This window comes from Podarcis filfolensis, assembly GCF_964270895.1.
Source record: "Podarcis filfolensis genome assembly, chromosome: 2".
Taxonomy (NCBI): Eukaryota; Metazoa; Chordata; class Lepidosauria; order Squamata; family Lacertidae; genus Podarcis; species Podarcis filfolensis.
This window is the reverse complement of record NC_139605.1, coordinates 116,587,795-116,611,554: the sequence shown is the minus strand read 5'-3', so window position 1 is coordinate 116,611,554 and position 23,760 is coordinate 116,587,795. Positions and strand designations below refer to the sequence as shown.

Here is a 23,760-nt window from a genome sequence, read left to right as displayed (position 1 = left end):
CTGCAGCTAAATTTGATGTGAAATGTGCTTTTCTTAAAAAAACAAAAAGCCAGCCACAGGGACAGTCTAAGGAACAATATTTCGGGGGGGGGGGGAGTGGGGAGATAGCTCCATTAGAAATTCCACACTGTTAAGGAAAATTCCAGGTTGAGAGACTACTCAGCAGGCCAGCTTCTCGGGGTACAGGTCCCACCCCCACCCCGCAGGTCCATGTGGTCAGTAAAAGGAGGAAATTCCAGCAAGCAAGCAATTTGGAGCAGTCAGTAGACTCAGAGCCTTTCTTGTTGCGCAACAGATTCAACAGCAGCCAGTGAACCCAGAGCATGGAGCCACATTGACTTTGAAAACTTTCCCACCATATGTCAGAATACAGTTTGCACAGCATCATCAATACATCATTGCTACATCACTAACATGTCACAAAAGGAGAGGGTTACACAAGATTAGGATAGGCAGCTATGTCAGGGCAACACCCAAGTACAGTATAAGATTAGCATCATCGGCAAACATGTCTTAAGTACCCACCACCCAAAGTATAACAGAAATTCCTTGGCATGTCTGGAGCCGGAGGCAAGTCTGGGGATGAGATTTGGCTTCCCTTGGAGAACAAGGAGCCCAGCAATTGTCATCTCTGGGCATTTCCTGGGGCAGGAGGTGTGTACACATGTCTTCAAGCTTGGGGAGGTGGAAGGGGAAAGAGTCTTTTTTCCCAGGGCAAAATGGTGCTGGAATGGAGGAACTTGGCAAAGGGGTTGATTTTATAGGATTCATAAAGCTTGGTATCTTCCCTGAGCTGTCAAGTCGAAAGGATACGTTCAGGCCTAATATTTGTAACATTTAACAACTTTAAAGATGTGCCCCACCCCCCGTAATTTCCGTAACACCTTGGGAGATGAATTTGTTTAGGTTCTGTAGGGATGGAGAGATTTTGCGTCAAGACCACCGCAACAGAAAAATGTCAAATAGCAACTGTAAGGCTGATTACCCCAAGAAGCGCAGTGAAAAGCGAGAATCTAACTATTTGCTCAAAGTGTGGTTCTCTGCTGGATCTCATAATTGAAGAGAAATCCTCCGCAGTTGAGATGGAGGAAAGCCATGCAGAAGATTTTGTCATTCCAGAGGAATCCTGCGAAGTGGGGATGGAGGAAAACCCCAAACATACCATCATACATGTTACTCCCTGCAACAGGGAGTAGCAAACTGCTAAATATTGGAATATATTGATATATGGCAATATCTGAAATAAGGATGGAGCTATGCAGAGGTATTGGCTGGCTTCACAGTGAGGAGCTCTCAGTAGAAGCTAGGGTTACCCAGCTGGCGTGTACCCCATTGATGTTTTTCCTTTTTGTGTTTCTTGGTCTTGTGCTGGTGCCAGGCTATTTTGTGCCCTAGGCATGGCTAGCTACTTGCACTCCTCTCCCCAAAACTAGTATTTATTTATTTATTTTTTAAAGATTTTGTTGATTTACAAAAGTGTGCAATGTCTCTCATGTCCCCCACCCCCATGTAAAATTTTTACAAATCATTTTCATTTGTTGAGACATTAGGAAGAAAAGGGGAAAGAGGGGGGGGGAGATGGGGTGGGTCAGGTGGCGATTTTTCTATTTTCCTTACTATACGTAGGGTTTGGTGTCAGTGTTGTTTGTGCAGGTTCTTTGCTGTTCGCTTGTGTTCCTTTGGTGGTGATAGAGGTTGGGGTTGGCCTAGGGTGTGGTTATTCATTTGTAGTTGGCTGTGGTGGTCTTTGTTTTCATGTGTGAGTGGGGTGGGTGGGTGTTTGGGATCAGCAACAAATCTACTTATTCCAAGACCTCCCTTAAAGCAGTAGTGGATCACCATGAAGAAGGCGCCACCACCCAGAAGGCCTCTGCCTGTAACTTGGTTCCCTGTAACTTGGCTTCTCTCAGGCGTCTCCTTCGTTTTTCCTTCTAACGCCTGCTGAAAACCTTTGATTTCACCCCCCAGAGGCGCACTCCATTGCCTCTCAAAAGAGATGCCCACAACTTCCCAGGGAATTCTGGGAATGGTAGTTCTGGGAGGCATATTTGTTCTGAAATCCACTGGGCAGGCATGTGTTGGTGTTATTTTAAGAACCCAAATCATAATCTTTGTTTCTTTTGATATTTGCCATCCTATATATTCTTGCCTTGTGCAATTAATTTATCCTCCCATCTATTTTCATTATATAAAAATAAATTATCTCCTTAATCTCGTAAATGGGTTGGTTAGTTAGTTAGTTCTTCATGGAAATCTTGAAGCTGGGGGGGCAGTGTGTGCAGGAGGAAGTTGGGTGGGGAAAAGGATGAGGCTCCTTTAAATGGAGAGAGAGAGAGAGAGAGAGAGAGAGAGAGAGAGAGAGAGAGAGAGAGAGAGAGGTCTCCAAAGAACCAAAAATGTCACATTTTGTCATGGGCATTTTTCTTTTTGCACAACAAGGGAGAGAAAGGAAACTTTGGGCAATCTCAGAGCCAGAGAATATGGGGCATCTGTGGCCCTCCAGGCTGTTATAGACTGCAATGGGGGGCAGTGTGGTTTAGTGGTTAGAGCACTGGACTGGGACTGGAGGTTTTGAATCATGCCCCACAGCCAGGCCATGTTCCTCTGGCCTCGTGAGGAGCCTCTTTTGTGGGGCTAGCGAGTCGGGGCCTAGGCCACGTGGAAAGGGTCTTGCAGGGTGCGGCCTTCACACCCCACAGCCAGGCAAATTTATTTCATACCACACCATTTGGCAGCCATTTTGTGTTCCCATTGGTAGCCAATTGGTGGACTGGCCCATGTAGCACTTTCCCAAAATTGGTCTGGCTCCGTATAAGGCAGCTTCTTCTGTTCTTATCATATGAAATACCCCACTTTGTATATTAATAGGAGCACGGGATGTTCTGCATTTATATCCTAAGGGGGGGGGGCGAATCTCTTGAGCGATATGTCCAAATGTGTTTTTACGCTTGGGGGGCTGCTGCGTCGCTTGTTCCTGAACCTTTTCTTCCTTCCAAATGCCCTGAAGATCCATTGCACACCTTGACTTGCATGAAACCTCCTCTCTCTTATTTGCTCAGTGAACCAGACCAGGAGAAGGAGGAATGAAGGAAAACAGAAATCCGGCCTGAGAACGGAGGTCCCTGTCAAGAGAATGGCCAAGATCTCCTCAGGTGAGGATGAAAGGGGAGGCAGGGAAAAGCAAAGAGCCCCTGAAAACATCCCCACACTCGGGAAGAACTTGTCGGCCCCAAACCCCTGCACGGAAGTGTATCTGCATGAAGACGGTCAGGACTTTTCTATTGGATGGGTGTCACTGAGCAGAGTTTTCAATGGAGATGGCGTATCCTGATTAAGTGGGGGAAACAGAATGGGAGAGCATTTGGGTGTGGATGATGTCATGCAGATACAGAACTGGACTTGCGTCTTTGACGGGGTGAGCTCCCGTTGCTCGGTCCCAGCTCCTGCCAACCTAGCAGTTCCAAACCACGTCAAAGTGCAAGTAGATAAATAGGTACCGCTCCGGCAGGACGGTAAACGGCGTTTCTGTGCACTGCTCTGGTTTCGCCAGAAGCGGCTTAGTCTTGCTGGCCACATGACCCAGAAAAATTGTCTGCGGACCAATGTCAGCTCCCTCGGCCAGTAAAGCCAATGAGTGGCACAACCCCAGAGCCGTGACTGGACTTAACTGTCAGGGGTCCTTTACCTTTACCTTTTTAAAAGCACTGCACACTGCCATGCGATGTGAAAGTGCTTCATCTTATCAATGGTCACACCTCCTGGGATGAATGGATGGCTCCAATGCTCCATTTCCTGCCTTCCTTCAAACATTAACATTTGTGTATGTTCTAAGGTGTTTCAAATAGTCAAAAAGATGACAGCTTTTAATTCCTCTGAATTTGATATCTACTTTAGATTTTTAAAGGCTGGCTCCCAAAGTTATTTCAGGTGAAATAGATGGATTTAGGCCCATTGCTTGGCCGAATGTTAATCAAACACACACACACACACACTTCAGTGGTAACTGCATGCAGCTGAGCAGCTCACATTCGGAGCATCAACACAGAAAGGAACAGGAGGGAAGCAACACAAATATTTTGACTGAAGTGTCTTAGGAAAGCGATTTTAAATCATGGGCACCTAGGTTCTGAAAATGGTGTTGCCCGTATTGGTGTGAGTGATGGGGTCCCCTGGCACAAATGTCATGTAATCCCAGTGCAAAGGAAAAGAGCTAAGATCTTCTCCCTTACTATAATGTCCAAACAAGATGGGATGGGGAAGAAGAACGATAGGTTTGTAAGGAGTCTTCAATAATTTTGCCAAGGCAATTCTTATTGTTCAGGACCTCATGCTATTAGCCTTTCTTGTACATGGAGATCCTTTATGAAATGCATTCAGGACCATCAAACAAATCTGTACTGAGATACACACATCACCATTTTTACTGCTGGAACTGCTCTGAATCTGGCTTCAGGAAGAACGCGTTTTAACTGCGCAGTGTCCTGGAATAGACACTCTGCATTGGGAAAGAAGGGAACTGAGTTCCCTCCCATTTTCCACTTCCTGATGTTCCAAATGACCAGTACCCTGGAGTTATGATTTGTGTTGTTGTCAGGATTCTAACTGGACTGTAACTGACCTAAGAATTCTGCAGAGCAGTTGCTGCTGTGGCTGGCTGGCTGCTCATGCGAACGACAGCTCAGTGGCCAACAGCTCAGTCTTCTTGAGGCTCAGGAATACCTAGCAAATATCTGCTCTGTTCCTGGCACGCTAGACTCTAGCTGAGGAAGGCATTTCACGTAAGTTTATGGATTAAACATTCCTCACTATGCCATAGCTGTGTTTATGCTCGGTGGAAAAGGATAGGTGCAGTAGCAGATAGCAGAACAGCGAAACATGAGCAACTTCCCATCCACAACAGGTTGCTGAGGTTCTGGCCATTTTCACAGGAACAGTGCAAGAGTATATTAAATCAGTAGCAGTTTGCTGGAAGAAAGTATGTGTGGATCAGATGTCTATACCTAACCGGGGGGGGGGGGGGGGAGAGAGAGAGAGAGAGCAGGGGAACTCTTTCTTTTGCTGCTGCTTTCTGTTCATTGAAGGAAGAATGCAGGAGGGAGGATGTCCTTCAATGACTAGACATGTTTGTTATTCCCTCTCTCACTGCATGTTGTCTTCTCTTTTGTTTCCAGGATGTCTTCCAAGGTCTCCCCTGCTCCTCTCCTCTCCAAACCCCCCCTGCGGGTGAAAGAAGGCTCCCTGGTGGTCAGGTGGCTGAGATTAGTGTCCTGCCTCCAGCTGTGTGCATTCCTGATGGATATTATGGCCTGGATGACGTGCATTGCCTCAACAGCCCTTGTCAACTGGAGAGTGTGGCGTGTGGAAAACGCCAAGGGAATTGGATCTGGAAACATATGGATTGGAATCTGGCAGGTCTGTTTTTTGAAAGAACCTTCTAACGACGGAAACTATTATTACCATTGTGAAGAGCTCCATGAACAACATCCAAACCTCCCGAGGGAAATTTTTATTGCTCAGGACTTAATGGCCTTAGCTGCCATTATGAATTCAGCGGCCCTTGGATTACAGTCATTCGCCCTCTGCAATGTGTTCGAAGCCAGAAAACATAAGGATTTTCTCTTAACCTTTTTTGGGCTTGGAGCTCTGCTGAACTTACCAGCAGGGATACTCGTCTTGATTTCTGTGGTGTGGAACATGTCTGCTGTCTTACAAAATGGGGGAATTGACTTCCCTGAAACTTTTGAATTGCCTCAAATTCCCAGCGAGCAGCATATTGGACCTTCTATTTATCTAGGCTATATCGCTGCAGGTTTCCAGCTGCTGAGTGCAGCATTCGTTGGGATGGAGAGATGCTGCATCAGGACCACCGCAACAGATACATCTCAAATAGAAATTGTAGTGGTGATTACCCCAAGAAGTGCGGTGAAAAGCGAGAGTCTTACTACTTGTTCAAAGTGTGGTTCTCTGCTGGACCTGGTAATTCAAGAGAAATCCTCCGCAGTGGAGATGGAGGAAACCCATGCGGAAGATCTTGTCAAATCCTGCGCAGTTGAGATGGAGGAAGGCTGTGTAAGTGATCTTGTCATTCCAGAGGAATCCTGCACAGTTGAAATGGAGGAAAGCTGTGCAAGTGGTCTTGTCATTCCAGAGGAATCCTGCACAGTTGAAATGGAGGAAAGCTGTGCAAGTGATCTTGTCATTCCAGAGGAATCCTGCACAGTTGAGATGGAGGAAAGCTGTGCAAGTGATCTTGTCATTCCAGAGAAATCCTGCACAGTGGAGATGGAGGAAAGCCATACACCCAAAGCTTACCTGAAGGACATCAAAGGCCACCTGATGTCCCCAAACATACGATTATACATGTGATTCCCCACAACAGGAAGTCGTAAACTATCAGATGCAGATCCACGCAGATCGCTCCATACACGCATAGATCTGCGTGGATCAGGACTTCAGGGATTTTGGGACTTCAGGTGGGCTTTGATGTCCTTCAGATGAGGAGGCCTCTTTTTATGATTTTTTAAAAATAATATTTATTTATTTATTTATTAAAGATTTTGTTGATTTACAAAAGTGTGCAATGTCTCTCTCTCATGTTTTTTCCCCCATGTAACATTTTTACAAATCATTTTCATTTGTTGAGACATTAGGAAGGAAAGGGGAAAGAGGTGGAGGGGTGGAAAGATGGGTGGGGGTGGGGTCGGGTGGCCTAGGGTGTGGTTATTCATTTGTAGTTGGCTGTGGTGGTCTTTGTTTTCATGTGTGAGTGGGGTGGGTGGGTGTTTGGGATCAGCAACAAATCTACTTATTCCAAGACCTCCGTTAAAGCAGTAGTGGATCACCATGAAGAAGGCGCCACCACTGAGAAGGCCTCTGCTTGGTTCCCTGTAACTTGGCTGCTCCCAGAGATGGGGGGGATCATATTTTCTTCCTTGATTTCCCCCTCTGAAAATTAGGTGCACCCTATGGTCAGGTGCGCCCTATAGAGCGAAAAATACCGTAATAATAATTTAGTTAGACCCCGCCCATCCGGCTGGGTTTCCCCCTCTTTTAATTCTAATAGCACATTAAAGTTCTGATATAAAAAAGGTATGCCCTGGAATATCAGTTCTGGGAGGGGGGAAGAGCTAGGTTCCTTCATGCCCTGCCTGGAAGCTTCCTTGAATCATCCGTCCGGTTTTTGTGGACATCAGTGCATTGGACTAGAATGGGCTATCAGTCTGTTTGCATGACCCTAAGTAATTGTGAGGTTGAGTAACATGCGATCTGAACAGCAGTGCCATATCCTAGAAAGTCAAACATCTTTTCTGTATCTGTGGAATTATGCTTTACTTAATTAATAAGATACATTCTCCCCAATTCGCAGTCTCCCTCTGTCCTCATCTGCCACAGTCCACAAAAGTCTGGGTGTCTTTTTCTGTCGACCTTGTGCTTTCCAAACAACTGGCCTCCTCCCAAACCGTAGTGCTTATATACTGGGATGGATCTCGTACACGGAAAACCACAAGAAGAATTCAATTCCGCAGCATCTGTTAACAGCCCCCCCCCCAAGTCTCTGAAAATTCCAAAGAGCTCAATATGGTTTCCAGAACCCTGAGAAAACTGCAGTTCCCAGCACCTTTAACAAACTACAGTTCCCAGGATTCTTGGTGGGGGCGCCTTAAATGTACGGTGCTGTTACCAGCGTTGCAAAAAGAAAGCTGGTTTAAGCAGGAATATAGGTCCCCAATTAAGGGCTGATTCAAGCAGGAAGGTGGAGAGGCAGTGTGGCCTAGTGGTTAGACTGCCAAACTAGGACCTAGGAGGCACCGGGGTTCAAATCCCCCACTCGGCTATGAAGCCACATCTAAAAGAGCATAGAAATAAAGAAGACCACAAAATGATACAATCATGTCCCTCTGCTTTGCAGCCTCCTTTGAACAGATGTGAGGAGTCTCGGTGTGCCATCCTGCCCAGGGCCGAGCGATGTCTGGTTTTCACCGTCATCCGATGAGCAGGGCTTAAATTCTGCTCAGTTGGGCGGGATTCCAAGCAAACCCCTTCCTGATTCAGAAGCGGGTTTGTCTCCTCAACAGTCCCCCTTCTTTGTTTTAGCAGGGGAATCCAGTCTCATTCAGGCAGGGGGCTGCCTTGAATTTCCTGCTGAAACCCCCAAGTTGTCCAACTCTCTTTGAGCTGAAATCCCATCTTGATTGAGGAAGGGGGTTTGCATTAGAAGTGGGACGGGCGGGGAGGGGGAATAATTTCTAGCACGGGTGGCGATTTTTCTATTTTCCTTACTATATGTAGGGTTTCGTGTCAGCGTTGCTTGTGCAGGTTCTTTGCTGTCCTTAATTGGGGACCTATATTCCTGCTTAAACCAGCTTTCTTTATAGGACTGTGAACTTTGCTTTGCAAGCCTGGTAGCCGCACCGTACATTTAAGGCGCCCCCACCAAGAATCCTGGGAACTGTAGTTTGTTAAAGGTGCTGAGAACTGCAGTTTTCTCAGGGTTCTGGAAACCATATTGAGCTCTTTGGAATTTTTAGAGATTTTTTTTGGGGGGGGCTGTTAATAGATGGGGTTTTTGTGCTTTTATTTTTATACAAGATAAAAACACACACAAAAAATAAAACAATAATAATAATTATTTAGTTAGACCCCGCCCATCCGGCTGGATTTTCCCCTCTTTTAATTCTTATAGCGCATTAGAGTTCTGATATAAAAAAGGTTTGTCCTGGAATATCAGTTCTGGGAGGGGGGAAGAGCTAAGTGCCTTCATGCCCTGCCTGGAAGCTTCCTTGAATCATCCGTCTGGTTTTTGTGGACATCAGTGCATTGGACTAGAATGGGCTATCGGTCTGTTTGCATGACCCTAAGTAATTGTGAGGTTGGGTAACTTGCAATCTGAACAGCAGTGCCATTTCCTAGAAAGTCAAACATCTTTTCTGTATCTGTGGAATTATGCTTTACTTAATTAATAAGATACATTCTCCCCAAATCGCAGTCTCCCTCTGTCCTCATCTGCCACAGTCCACAAAAGTCTGGGTGTCTTTTTCTGTCGACCTTGTGCTTTCCAAACAACTGGCCTCCTCCCAAACCGTAGTGCTTATATACTGGGATGGATCTCGTACACGGAAAACCACAAGAAGAATTCAATTCCGCAGCATCTGTTAACAGCCCCCCCCCCCCAAGTCTCTGAAAATTCCAAAGAGCTCAATATGGTTTCCAGAACCCTGAGAAAACTGCAGTTCCCAGCACCTTTAACAAACTACAGTTCCCAAGATTCTTGGTGGGGGCGCCTTAAATGTACGGTACGGATACCAGCGTTGCAAAAAGAAAGCTGGTTTAAGCAGGAATATAGGTCCCCAATTAAGGGCTGATTCAAGCAGGAAGGTGGAGAGGCAGTGTGGCCTAGTGGTTAGACTGCCAAACTAGGACCTAGGAGGCACCGGGGTTCAAATCCCCCACTCGGCTATGAAGCCACATCTAAAAGAGCATAGAAATAAACAAGACCACAAAATGATACAATCATGTCCCCCTTGGCAGCCTCCTTTAAACAGATGTGAGGAGTCTCGGTGTGCCATCCTGCCCAGGGCCGAGCGATGTCTGGTTTTCAACGTCATCCGATGAGCAGGGCTTAAATTCTGCTCAGTTGGGCGGGATTCCAAGCAAAACCCTTCCTGATTCAGAAGCAGGTTTGTCTCCTCAACAGTCCCCCTTCTTTGTTTTAGCAGGGGAATCCAGTCTCATTCAGGCAGGGGGCTGCCTTGAATTTCCCGCTGAAACCCCCAAGTTGTCCAACTCTCTTTTAGCAGAAATCCCATCTTGACTGAGGAAGGGGGTTTGCATTAGAAGTGGGACAGGCGGGGAGGGGGAATAGTTTCTAGCAGCAGTACCTCCCCAGGTGTTTTGAGGACCTATTACTAATCGATTGATTGATTTTCTATATAAACCTTTTGCAAATAGATCTTTTTTAAAAAAGAAACACAGTAAGCCACACATTTCCTGCGAATTATCCCCCATGACCATTGCAAAGCTCACAATAATAACAGTAATAGCAGCATATTGGGCCTAAACTCTGCCTAGGAAGCAAACAGGGGTGGGCTGTCTAAAATAATTGTGCCCAGAAAAGGGTGGTGGTGGACTGGAGAGTTTTAGGAGATAGAGAGTGACCCCTCCCTTCCCCCAACTTAATCTGCAGCTAAATTTGATGTGAAATGTGCTTTTCTTAAAAAAACAAAAAGCCAGCCACAGGGACAGTCTAAGGAACAATATTTCGGGGGGGGGGGAGTGGGGAGATAGCTCCATTAGAAATTCCACACTGTTAAGGAAAATTCCAGGTTGAGAGACTACTCAGCAGGCCAGCTTCTCGGGGTACAGGTCCCACCCCCACCCCGCAGGTCCATGTGGTCAGTAAAAGGAGGAAATTCCAGCAAGCAAGCAATTTGGAGCAGTCAGTAGACTCAGAGCCTTTCTTGTTGCGCAACAGATTCAACAGCAGCCAGTGAACCCAGAGCATGGAGCCACATTGACTTTGAAAACTTTCCCACCATATGTCAGAATACAGTTTGCACAGCATCATCAATGCATCATTGCTACATCACTAACATGTCACAAAAGGGGAGGGTTACACAAGATTAGCACAGGCAGCTATGTTAGGGCAACACCCAAGTACAGTATAAGATTAGCATCATCGGCAAACATGTCTTAAGTACCCACCACCCAAAGTATAACAGAAATTCCTTGGCATGTCTGGAGCCGGAGGCAAGTCTGGGGATGAGATTTGGCTTCCCTTGGAGAACAAGGAGCCCAGCAATTGTCACCTCTGGGCATTTCCTGGGGCAGGAGGTGTGTACACATGTCTTCAAGCTTGGGGAGGTGGAAGGGGAAAGAGTCTTTTTTCCCAGGGCAAAATGGTGCTGGAATGGAGGAACTTGGCAAAGGGGTTGATTTTATAGGATTCATAAAGCTTGGTATCTTCCCTGAGCTGTCAAGTCGAAAGGATACGTTCAGGCCTAATATTTGTAACATTTAACAACTTTAAAGATGTGCCCCACCCCCCGTAATTTCCGTAACACCTTGGGAGATGAATTTGTTTAGGTTCTGTAGGGATGGAGAGATTTTGCGTCAAGACCACCGCAACAGATAAATGTCAAATAGCAACTGTAAGGCTGATTACCCCAAGAAGCGCAGTGAAAAGCGAGAATCTAACTATTTGCTCAAAGTGTGGTTCTCTGCTGGATCTCGTAATTGAAGAGAAATCCTCCGCAGTTGAGATGGAGGAAAGCCATGCAGAAGATTTTGTCATTCCAGAGGAATCCTGCGAAGTGGGGATGGAGGAAAACCCCAAACATACCATCATACATGTTACTGCAACAGGGAGTAGCAAACTGCTAAATATTGGAATATATTGATATATGGAAATATCTGAAATAAGGATGGAGCTATGCAGAGGTATTGGCTGGCTTCACAGGTTTTCCCACGTTGTGATTTTTGTACAACACACACTCACACACTTCATGATTCGCAATATATTGGCAGGTCAAATATTATGAAACCAAAGTGGCGATATGGTCGATATATTGCTCAGCCCGACTAGTTGCGGGACAGAATCTTTAAACTATTTTCTGTCCCCTGTGCGTGTCAATACTGTACATAGATTTGAGTCACCTGAACCTGCAGATGCAATCTCTGGAACGTGGATGTCTAATTGGATGGTGGGAGTGTGTTTGGGAGGAGCTGAAGGAGCCCCCTGTTCTGCTGTCCTCTCCCCCTCGGTCAGGCAACTACTCACCAGCTACTTCTCTGTCGTCAGTGCCTCTGTCATGTGCCGCAATGTCACAAAGACCAACTTCTTGCACTTAGCATTGCACAGAAGAGCACAGGAGCCTTTCTCGGCTTGGGTGAGGAGCTCTCAGTAGAAGCTAGGGTAACCCAGCTGGCGTGTACCCCATTGATGTTTTTCCTTTTTGTGTTTGTTGGTCTTGTGCTGGTGCCAGGCTATTTTGTGCCCTAGGCATGGCTAGCTACTTGCACTCCTCTCCCCAAAACTAGTATTTATTTATTTATTTATTTATTTATTTAAGATTTTGTTGATTTACAAAAGTGTGCAATGTCTCTCTCTCATGTCCCCCCCCCCCATGTAAAATTTTTACAAATCATTTTCATTTGTTGAGACATTAGGAAGAAAAGGGGAAAGAGGTGGAGGGGGGGAAGATGGGGTGGGTGAGGTGGCGATTTTTCTATTTTCCTTACTATACGTAGGGTTTGGTGTCAGCGTTGTTTGTGCAGGTTCTTTGCTGTTCGCTTGTGTTCCTTTGGTGGTGATAGAGGTTGGGGTTGGCCTAGGGTGTGGTTATTCATTTGTGGTTGGCTGTGGTGGTCTTTGTTTTCATGTGTGAGTGGGGTGGGTGGGTGTTTGGGATCAGCAACAAATCTACTTATTCCAAGACCTCCCTTAAAGCAGTAGTGGATCACCATGAAGAAGGCGCCACCACCCAGAAGGCCTCTGCCTGGTTCCCTGTAACTTGGCTTCTCTCAGGCGTCTCCTTCGTTTTTCCTTCTAGCGCCTGCTGAAAACCTTTGATTTCACCCCCCAGAGGCGCACTCCATTGCCTCTCGAAAGAGATGCCACAACTTCCCAGGGAATTCTGGGAATGGGAGTTCTGGGAGGCATATTTGTTCTGAAATCCACTGGGCAGGCATGTGTTGGTGTTATTTTAAGAACCCAAATCATAATCTTTGTTTCTTTTGATATTTGCCATCCTATATATTCTTGCCTTGCGCAATTAATTTATCCTCCCATCTATTTTCATTATATAAAAATAAATTATCTCCTTAATCTCGTAAATTCCAATCATGGGTTGGTTAGTTAGTTAGTTCTTCATGGAAATCTTGAAGCTGGGGCGGGGGGTGCAGGAGGAAGTTGGGTGGGGAAAAGGTTGAGGCTCCTTTAAATAAAGAGAGAGAGAGAGAGAGAGAGAGAGAGAGAGAGAGAGAGAGAGAGAGAGAGGGGTGTCTCCAAAGAACCAAAAATGTCACATTTTGTCATAGGCATTTTTCTTTTTGCACAAGGGAGAGAAAGGAAACTTTGGGCAATCTCAGAGCCAGAGAATATGGGGCATCTGTGGCCCTCCAGGCTGTTATAGACTGCAATGGGGGGCAGTGTGGTTTAGTGGTTAGAGCACTGGACTGGGACTGGAGGTTTCGAATCATGCCCCACAGCCAAGCCATGTTCCTCTGGCTTCATGAGGAGCCTCTTCTGTGGGGCTAGCGAGTCGGGGCCTAGGCCACGTGGAAAGGGTCTTGCTGGGTGTGGCCTTCACGCCCCACAGCCAGGCATATTTATTTCATACCACACCATATGGCAGCCATTTTGTCTTTTGCTATGTTCTCATTGGTAGCCAATTGGTGGACTGGCCCATGTAGCACTTTCCCAAAATTGGTCTGGCTCCATATAAGGCAGCTTCCTCTGTTCTTATCATATGAAATACCCCACTTTGTATATTAATAGGAGTGCAGGATGTTCTGCATTTATATCCTAGCGGGGTGGGGCGAATCTCTTGAGCGATATGTCCAAATGTGTTTTTATGCTTGGGGGGCTGCTGCGTCGCTTGTTCCTGAACCTTTTCTTCCTCCCAAATGCCCAGAAGATCCATTGCACACCTTGACTTGCATGGAACCTCCTCTCTCTTATTTGCTCAGTGAACCAGACCGGGAGAAGGAGGAATGAAGGAAAACAGAAATCCGGCCTGAGAACGGAGGTCCCTGTCAAGAGAATGGCCAAGATCTCCTCAGGTGAGGATGAAAGGGGAGGCAGGGAAAAGCAAAGAGCCCCTGAAAACATCCCCCCACTCGGGAAGAACTTGTCGGCCAAACCCCTGCACGGAAGTGTATCTGCATGAAGACGGTCAGCACTTTTCTATTGGATGGGTGTCACTGAGCAGAGTTTGCAATGGAGATGGTGTATCCTGATTAAGTGGGGGAAACAGAATGGGAGAGCATTTGGGTGTGGATGATGTCATGCAGATACAGAACTGGACTTGCGTCTTTGATGGGGTAAGCTCCCTTTGCTCGGTCCCAGCTCTTGCCAACCTAGCAGTTGCAAACCATGTCAAAGTGCAAGTAGATGAGTAGGTACTGCTCTGGCCGGACAGGAAACGTAGTCTCTGTGCGCTGCTCTGGTTTCGCCAGAAGCGGTTTAGTCATGCTGGCCACATGACCCGGAAAAACTGTCTGCGGACCAACGTTGGCTCCCTCGCCCAGTGAAGCTAGATAGGTGCCCCAACCCCAGAGTCATTCATGACTGGACTTAACTGTCAGGGGTCCTTTACCTTTACCTTTTTAAAAGCACTGCACAGTGCCATGCGATGTGAAAGTGCTTCATCTTATCAATGGTCACACCTCCTGGGATGAATGCATAGCTCCAATGCTCCATTTGCTGCCTTCCTTCAAACATTAACATTTGTGTATGTTCTAAGATGTTTCAAATAGTCAAAAAGATGACAGCTTTTAATTCCTCTGAATTTGATATCTACTTTAGATTTTTTTTATATAAATATTTATTCAATTTTCCAATTTTATACAGACACAAAAAGAAAAAGAAAAAGAAAAATATTAAAAACAAATCAATTTCAATAACAATTTTTCAATAACATGTTTCTTTGACTTCCTCATACCTCCCCTTCTTGTTTTCTAGTTCAAATTGTTAATCCAGCAAATCCTAATCTCTTAACATTCCTTTTAACTAACACCTTATTTTCCAATCAACTTTTTTAAAAAAATTTTTTGACTTAAACAATATTAATCCCAGTTCTTTTTATCATAACAGCTAGAGACCACATAAGTTCAATCCAGCATCTTTCAAATTTCATTAATTTTGCAGTATTTCTGTAAATAGTCCTTAAATTTCTTCCAATCTTCTTCTGCCGACTCTTCTCCCTGGTCGCGGATTCTGCCAGTCATTTCTGCCAGTCCCATACAGTCAATCAACTTCATCTGCCATTCTTCCAGAGTGGGTAGATCTTGCGTCTGCCAGTGCTTTGCTATAAGTATTCTTGCTGCCGTTGTAGCATACATAAAGAAAGTTCTGTCCTTCTTTGGCACCAAATGGCCAACTATGCCCAAGAGAAAAGCCTCTGGTTCCTTCAAGAAGGTATACTTAAATACCTTTTTCATTTCATTATAAATCATTTCCCAGAAAGCCTTAATCTTTGGGCACGTCCACCAAAGGTGAAAGAATGTACCTTCAACCTCCTTACATTTCCAACATTTATTATCGGGCAAATTATATATTTTTGCAAGCTTGACTGGGGTCATGTACCACCTGTATATCATTTTCATAATATTCTCTCTTAAGGCATTACATGCCGTAAATTTCATACCGGTGGTCCATAACTGTTCCCAGTCAGCAAACATAATGTTATGTCCAACATCTTGTGCCCATTTAATCATAGCTGACTCTACTTTAGATTTTTAAATAATAATAATAATAATAATAATAATAATAATAATAATAATAATAATAATAATATCTTTATTGTCATTGCCCCCTCTCAGGGACAACGAAATTACTTGACTGCTCCATAAAAACACTAATTAAAACAATACAGTATAGTACAGCAAGGAAGATTAGATGACTTTCAAAGTCCAGGCTTCCCATTCAGGGCCGAGATCGCTCTGGAGAAGAAGCTGTTCTTAAGACGGCTCGTTCTTGTCTTCATCGTCCTGTATCTCCGTCCCGATGGCAGGAGCTCGAAGAGACAGTGACCAGGCTGCGATGGATCTTTTACTATGTCCAGTGCCTTCCTATGGCACCTTGTGGCATAAATCTGCTCTAAGGTGGAAAGTGGGCAGCCAACAATGCTCTCTGCTGCCTTAACAACTCTGCACAACCCCATCCTGTCCTGGGTAGTACAGCTTCCATACCACACACATAAGCCATAAGTGAGCACGCTCTCAATGGCACAGTGATAGAAGGCAAGCAGCAGTTTCTGCGGAAGATGGTTTTTCCTTAGAATTCTCAAAAAGTACAGTCTCTGCTGCGCCTTCTTCACAAGCCCCCTTGTGTTGACACTCCAGGACAGATCCTCTTGTAATTCAATGCCCAAAAATCTGAACGTTGTTACCCTCTCCACACAGACCCCATCAATCAAAAGTGGCTGGATATTGCTCTTCTGTCTCCTGAAGTCCACCACAAGCTCCTTTGTCTTCCTTGTATTTATGAGCAAGTTGTTAGCTCTGCACCACTCTGTCAGCCGCTCCACCTCATCTCTATAGTCCGTTTCACCCTCCCTTTCAGGGATGAGCCCAATCACGGTTGTGTCATCTGCAAATTTGACAACCCTATTACTAGGGTGAGCAGCGACACAATCGTACGTGTAGAGAATATAAAGGAGCGGACTGAGTACGCATCCCTGTGGTGTTCCTATGTTAGTCTTAAGCATTTTAGAGACTGGCTCCCAGTCTCTAAAAAGTTATTTATCCTAAAGGCTGGCTCCCAAAGTTATTTATCCTAAAGGCTCCCAAAGTTATTTATCCTAAAGGCTGGCTCCCAAAGTTATTTATCCTAAAGGCTGGCTCCCAAAGTTATTTATCCTAAAGGCTGGCTCCCAAAGTTATTTCAGGTGAAATTGATGGATTTAGGCCCGTTGCTTGGCCGAATGTTAATCACACACACACACACACACACACTTCAGTGGTAACTGCATGCAGCTGAGCAGCTCACATTCGGAGCATCAACACAGAAAGGAACGGAAAGAAAGCAACACAAATATTTTGACTGAAGTGTCTTAGGAAAGCGATTTTAAATCATGGGCACCTAGGTTCTGAAAATGGTGTTGCCCGTATTGGTGTGAGTGATGGGGTCCCCTGGCACAAATTTCATGTAATCCCAGTGCAAAGGAAAAGAGCTAAGATCTTCTCCCTTACTATAATGTCCAAACAAGATGGGATGGGGAATCATAGAATCATAGAATCATAGAATCATAGAATTGGAAGAGACCACAAGGGCCATCGAGTCCAACCCCCTGCCAAGCAGGAAACAGCATCAGAGCACTCCTGACATATGGTTGTCAAGCCTCTGCTTAAAGACCTCCAAAGAAGGAGACTCCACCACACTCCTTGGCAGCAAATTCCACTGAAGAATGAGAGTTTTGTAGGGAGTCTTCAATAATTTTGCCAAGGAGATTCATATGGTTCAGGGCCTCATGCTATTAGCCTTTCTTGTACATGGAGATCCTTTATGAAATGCATTCAGGACCATCAAACAAATCTGTACTGAGATACACACATCACCATTTTTACTGCTGGAACTGCTCTGAATCTGGCTTCAGGAAGAACGTGTTTTAACTGCGCAGTGTCCTGGAATAGACACTCTGCATTGGGAAAGAAGGGAACTGAGTTCCCTCCCATTTTCCACTTCCTGATGTTCCAAATGACCAGTACCCTGGAGTTATGATTTGTGTTGTTGTCAGGATTCTAACTGGCCTGTAACTGACCTAAGAATTCTGCAGAGCAGTTGCTGCTGTGGCTGGCCGGCTGCTCAGGCGAACGTCAGCTCAGTGGCCAACAGCTCAGTCTTCTTGAGGCTCTGCTCTGTTCAGATACCTGCTCTGTTCCTGGCACGCTGAGGAACGCATTTCACGTAAGTTTATGGATTAAACATTCCTCAGTAGCAGTTTGCTGGAAGAAAGTATGTGTGGATCAGATGTCTCTACCTAACCAGGGGGTGGGAGAGAGCAGGGGAACCCTTTCTTTTGCTGCTTCTTTCTGTGCATGGAAGGAAGAATGCAGGAGGGAGGATGTCCTTCAATGACTAGACATGCTTGTTATTCCCTCTCTCACTGCATGTTGTCTTCTCTTGTTTTCAGGATGTCTGCCAATGTCTCCCCTGGTCCCCTCCTGGCCAAACCCCCCCTGCGGGTGAAAGAAGGCTCCCTGGTGGTCAGGTGGCTGAGATTAGTGTCCTGGCTCCAATTATCTGCATTCCTAATGGATACTTTGGCCTTGCCGATGTGCATTGTGTCAACACTCAGTGTCAACTGGCGAGTGTGGCGTGTGGAAAACGTCAAGGGATTTGGCTCTGGAAACATATGGATTGGAATCTTGAAGGTCTGCTTTTTGAAAGACCCTTCTAACGACGGAAACTATTATTACCATTGTGAAGAGCTCCATGAACAACATCCAAAACTCCCGAGGGAAATTTTTATTGCTCAGGACTTAATGGTCTTAGCTGCCATTATGAATTCAGCGGCCCTTGGATTACAGTCATTCGCCCTCTACAATGTGTTCGAAGCCAGAAAACATAAGGATTTTCTCTTAACCTTTTTTGGGCTTGGAGCTCTGCTGAACTTATCTGCAGGGATACTCGTCTTGATTTCCGTAATATGGAACATGTCTGCTGTCTTACAAAATGGGGGAATTGACTTCCCTGAAACTTTTGAATTGCCTCAAATTCCCAGCGAGCAGCATATTGGACCTTCTATTTATCTAGGCTATATCGCTGCAGGTTTCCAGCTGCTGAGTGCAGCATTGGTTGGGATTGAGAGATGTTGCATCAGGACCACCGCAACAGATACATCTCAAATAGAAACTGTAGTGGTGATTACCCCAGGAAGTGAGGTGAAAAGCGAGAGTGTAACTACTTGTACGAATTGTGGTTCTCTGCTGGATCTCGTAATTCAAGAGAAATCCTCCACAGGTGAAATGGAGAAAAGCTGTGCAAGTGATCTTGTCATTCCAGAGGAATCCTGCACAGTTGAGATGGAGGAAAGCTGTGCAAGTGATCTTGTCATTCCAGAGGAATCCTGCGCAGTAGAGATGGAGGAAAGCCGTACGCCCCAAAGCTTACCTGAAGGACATCAAAGCCCACCTGATGTCCCCAAACATACAATTATATATGTGATTCCCTTCAACCGTGAAGACTAAACTATCAGATCCAGATCCACACAGATCGCTCCATACACGCATGGATCTGCGTGGATCAGGATATGATAGTTTTGTTTTGGGACTTCAGGTGGGTTTTGATGTCCTTCAGGTGAGGAGGCCTCTTTTTTATGACTAGTATTTATTTATTTATTTATTTAGGATTTTGTTGATTTACAAAAGTGTGCAATGTCTCTCTCTCATGTTCCCCCCCCCCCATGTAACACTTTTACAAATCATTTTCATTTGTTGAGACATTAGGAAGAAAAGGGGAAAGAGGTGCAGGGGGGGAAAGATGGGTGGGGGTGGGGTCGGGTGGCGATTTTTCTATTTTACTTACTATATGTAGGGTTTGGTGTCAGCGTTGTTTGTGCAGGTTCTTTGCTGTTTGCTTGTAATTAATAAACCAATTAATAAACCAATATTAATTAAAATATTGACTCTGTTCGCATGATCTTGGCCGGTCTTAATGCACGCTCTCGTCCCGTTTTTCAGAGCCTCCTCCAGAGCAGACCCACAAAAGGCTAACCGGTGGGTCTACTGCTGTGTAGGATTCAGTTCCTGATAATTGTGCACTTGGGTCTAAGGTTAAAGGCGGATCTACATGGATCCTCATGGATCCTCCACTTTTTAAAAAATAACTCCAACAAATGCAGTGTCAAATCACACCTGCAAGGCACGCCTGCAGACTGGACTATCAAAAACGTAGATGCAACACCACAAAAACATGGATCCGAGACATGGATCCTCATGAATTCATATGATTTTTATAGTGAAACAAAATAAAAACACCATGATACTGTAGACCACTTTTTAGTCTGTAAGCAGAACCAAAAAAATCACGCATCCACTGTTTCGTGCTGCTGAAATGGCGCTTTACTATGGGAAAAGCGATTCCACCTAAACATTAAGAAGAAATTGCTGTCAGTAAGGGCTGTTGGACAGTGGACTATGCCACCTCGGAGAGTAGTAGAGTCTCCTTCTTTGGAGGTTTTTAAGTGGAGGCTGGCCGGCCATCTGTCAGGAGTGCTTTGCTTGTGTGTTCCAGCATGGCAGGGGGTTGGACCAGATGGTCCTTGCGGTCTCTTCCAGCTCTATGATATTATGATTCTATGACACTAGCTAGTACGCTGCACTGTTCCATTAGATAGATATTGTTGCTATTTTTTAAGCTAAAGATTATGTATAGCTGCCATCTGTTAGTCTTTGAGCCAGTGTGGTGTAGTGGTTAAGAGCGGTGGACTCGTAATCTGGTGAGCTGTGTTCGCTTCCCCGCTCCTCCACATGCAGCTCCTCACAGGGTGTCTGTTGTGGGGAAGGAAGGGAAAGGAGATTGTTAGCTGCTTTGAGACTCCTCAGGGGAGTGAAAGGCGGAATATTAAGTCCAAACTCTTCTTCCAAACTCTTTGTAATAGTGACATTTCCCATAAATATGCTGAGACACAACTGAATAATGTTATAGATTTCAATGGGATTCATGGAAGGGCCAAGTTTATTCAGCAGTTTAAATGAATGGGGCATGGAAGTGCTTAACTGGTTCTTAAGCAGGGCCAAAACCTGGGGGAAGGAATCTTCAGTCTCTGCAGAAAACAGCAGGCACAACAACATTTTCTATGGAATGCAGAGCCAGTTCTTCTCATAAGCAAGCAAGGGGAGCCCCTGAGGTGCTGGATGCACCACTAGAGCTGGCGGCATGGTGTGAGTACCAAGGTTGGTTTTGCTCTCTGCATTTTTCCTGAAGTTGTTGAGCTGTGAAAATCATGCCCACTGTCCCCCTAGAAGGCTGAAAACCATTTTGGGATTCAGGAAGGGTCACCTCGGATAATGTTAAGAGATGGTTTGTTAAGATCAATAATTTTGCCGGCCACAGCTAATAGAGAGATGCCATGATAGTTTCCGCAATCAGTTCTGTCACCTTTTTAAAAAGAGATTGATAATTTTGGCATCCCTGAAGTCTGCTGGGATCGCTTCTCTCTCCCAGAGTTTTTTGATGCGCTTGTGAAGTTGTTGTGTAAGTTCAATTCCACCCACTTGGAAGATTTCAGCAGGTATCCCATCAGGTCCACTGGCTTTGTTGTTTTTCACTTGGTTAATAGCTGTACACAACTCTCCCAGATTTGGAGATACAGCAAGCTCATCTCTGATTTGTTTTTGCAGGATTTGTGAGAGGACCTCAGCAGCTATGGGGGAGTTGTGGTTAAGGAGATGTTGGTAGTGTCCTTTCCAACACAGTGCAATAGCTTCTTTATCCTTTAGAAGTGTGGTACCATCTGCTGAGCGGAGGGGGCATATGCTATGATATATTGGTCCATAGATGGTCTGTGTGGCTTTAAAGAAACTCTGTGCATCATGAGTGTCGGATAAGTGCTGGATCTCTTGAGCTTTCTTTTATCCACCAGGTGTTTTTTAGTTCTCTGGTTCTTAGCAAGCAGTGAATTGCCAGGATTTGGAAGCCCCCTGGTGATGAAATCACTCTTTCCACCCACCCACCACAGTTTCAAAAATGTGCATGGAATGAATGAGCTGGCATTCAAATCTATTCTTTAAAAAAGCATATTTCCTATTATTATTGGGTCCATTCTGACAAATATTGGGTCCATTCTCTCACTTCTCACCCTTCTTGATTCCCTCATTCCTGCGGGTTGGACTAGATGACCCATGGGGTCCCTTCCAACTCTTCCGTTCTACGATTCTCTCGCCTACAATTCCGACACCCGCTTCAGCTTGTACCAATCATACCAGCAGATAAACCGCATTTTCTCCAGTTGATGGTCTTTTCTTAGGGGGTAGAAAGGAGCGTGGCTTTGTTTTGGAGGTTTTTGTTAGGAAATCCTGACATCCAGTGGATGGGGAACGCATGACAGCTGACGTTACACGCCCAACATCCACTTAAAAGCCATATGGTACCTTGAAACGCTTCCCCAAAAGGATTCTGGGAGCTGTAGTGCTGAGAGCCGTTAGGAGACCCCCTATGCCCCTCCCAGAACTCCCATTCCCAGAGTTCCCTGGGAAGTTGTGGCATCTCTTTCGAGAGGCAATGGAGTGCGCCTCTGGGGGGTGAAATCAAAAGTTTTCAGCAGGCGCTGGAAGGAAAAACGAAGGAGACGCCTGCGAAAAGCCAAGTTACAGGGAACCAGGCAGAGGCCTTCTGGGTGGTGGCGCCTTCTTCATGGTGATCCACTACTGCTTTATTTATTTATTTTTATAATTTTTGTTATATTTTATACAATTGTAACACATACTGCAACAAACGTTGCACAACCCAAAAAACAAACCAAAACAAAGATTACAAAAGGAAAAAGGAAAAAAAGAAAGAAAAAGATAAAGAATACATCTATAACAAACAACAACAGACAAATAAACCACACAAACAAGCTTAATTATTTAAAAATCTAATCTTCTAGACATATTACTTGACTTTCTCTAACCCCTACCTTCTGAGTTTCTTTGTGTCTGAATGTAACAGTTTTCCAATATCATTATTAAAGCACAATATTCCAGTTATAATCAAATTTATTCACTTTTCTTAATGTTCTAAATCCCATTTATTGAAATAAATCCTAATTTAATCCTAGGCCTGTTAGGTACTTTCAAGGAACTTCTAATGTTTAATATTACAATCTTTATTCAAATAGTCCTTAAATTTCCTCAAATCTTTTTGATATTCCTCTTCTTTCTGGTCGCGGATTCTTTCAGTAAGGTCAGCTAGCTCCATGAAGTCCATCATCTTCATTTGCCATTCTTCCAAAGTTGGTAGTTCTTATGTTTTCCATTTCTCGGCTAGTAAGATTCGAGCAGCAGTTGTGGCATACAAAAATAATTTTACATCTTTCTTGGGCAATTCCAAACCTGTTATTCCTAGAAGAAAGGCTTCTGGTTTCTTTATAAATGTATATTTCATTATTTTTTCCAATTCATTATGAATCTTTTCCCAGAAGTCTTTCACCTTAGGACAGGTCCACCACATATGATAAAAATTTCCTTCTTCTTTTTCTTTGCTAATTTAACAGGCGTCAAGTACCATCTATACATCATTTTCATTATATTTTCCTTTAACATCGTACATGCGGTAAACTTGATCCCTTTCTTCCGTAACCTCTCCCAGTACTCCATCATTATACTATGTCCCACATCTCTTGCCCAATCAATCATAACCAGTTTAACTTGTTCATCCTTTGTATGCCAGTAAAAAATAAATTTGACATTTTAGACATATTCTTAACTTTAGTATCTAACAACTCCGTTTCCAAGTTGTTCCGCAAGTTCAGATATCGAGGGCTAATTCTGTTTCAAATTATAGAAACCCATCTGTTTCCAACGAAAAACCTTTCAGGGGATCGTTTGCAACAGTTTGGGACCAGTTTTGAGTGAATTGCAGAATGTCAGATTATTGCTGAAATTGTGACCGCGCGGCTTAGGGATTTGCAAAGGCGTTGCAAACTAAAGCCTATGAAAGTTTTTGGATAAAGGATTAAAATTCCACTGGTTAAAAATATCAAACCCCCCTTGGAAGCAGGAGAAGAGGGGGGAAGCCGTGGACCTAGGGAGAACCTGCAGGAGAGAGGGAAAAGTAAACTACCACTGCTCTGAACCTGGGGACGGTCTGCCTGATGACGTTTGGGGAAGGTTCACTGACAGAACGGATTTGACAGATACTTAAAATTAGAAAGATACTGTTTCCATTGATCTCTTCTGAGTTTATTAAAGGGTGAAAAATAACTGAAAATCGAAACTGTTTCTGTGACTGAAAGAACTGATAAAATTTGAAACTGCTTCCCTCTAGAGGGAGCATGTGAAACTGTTACAGGAGTGTAACAGGGTAAACTCCAGCTGCAAGATAAAGTCTCTGAGAAT

The 23,760-nt window shown here is 44.7% G+C and overlaps 2 protein-coding genes across 3 annotated transcripts in view; both read left to right on the top strand.

The window, feature by feature from the left end:
* Positions 1-19,269, top strand: part of LOC310755915 (claudin-34-like) — a 43,232-nt gene extending 23,963 nt beyond the window's left edge. The window contains exons 1-2 of one of the 2 annotated variants that reach the window (XR_014544591.1): positions 17,134-17,626; positions 17,853-19,269. Coding sequence is in view for 1 of the 2 variants with exons in the window: in XM_083599434.1 (XP_083455560.1) it covers positions 17,853-18,909 (1,057 nt within the window). In the remaining variant the exon portion in view is untranslated. Of the gene's footprint in view, positions 1-17,133; positions 17,627-17,852 lie in introns of those variants that run through there. The other variant, XM_083599434.1, reaches the window with a different exon arrangement.
* The window catches only part of LOC310755975 (claudin-34-like), a 48,382-nt gene continuing 38,340 nt past the window's right edge, over positions 13,719-23,760 (top strand). Inside the window, exon 1 of the mRNA XM_083599545.1 lies at positions 13,719-13,779. The gene's annotated coding sequence lies outside the window, so the exon portion shown is untranslated. The remainder of the gene's footprint in view (positions 13,780-23,760) is intronic.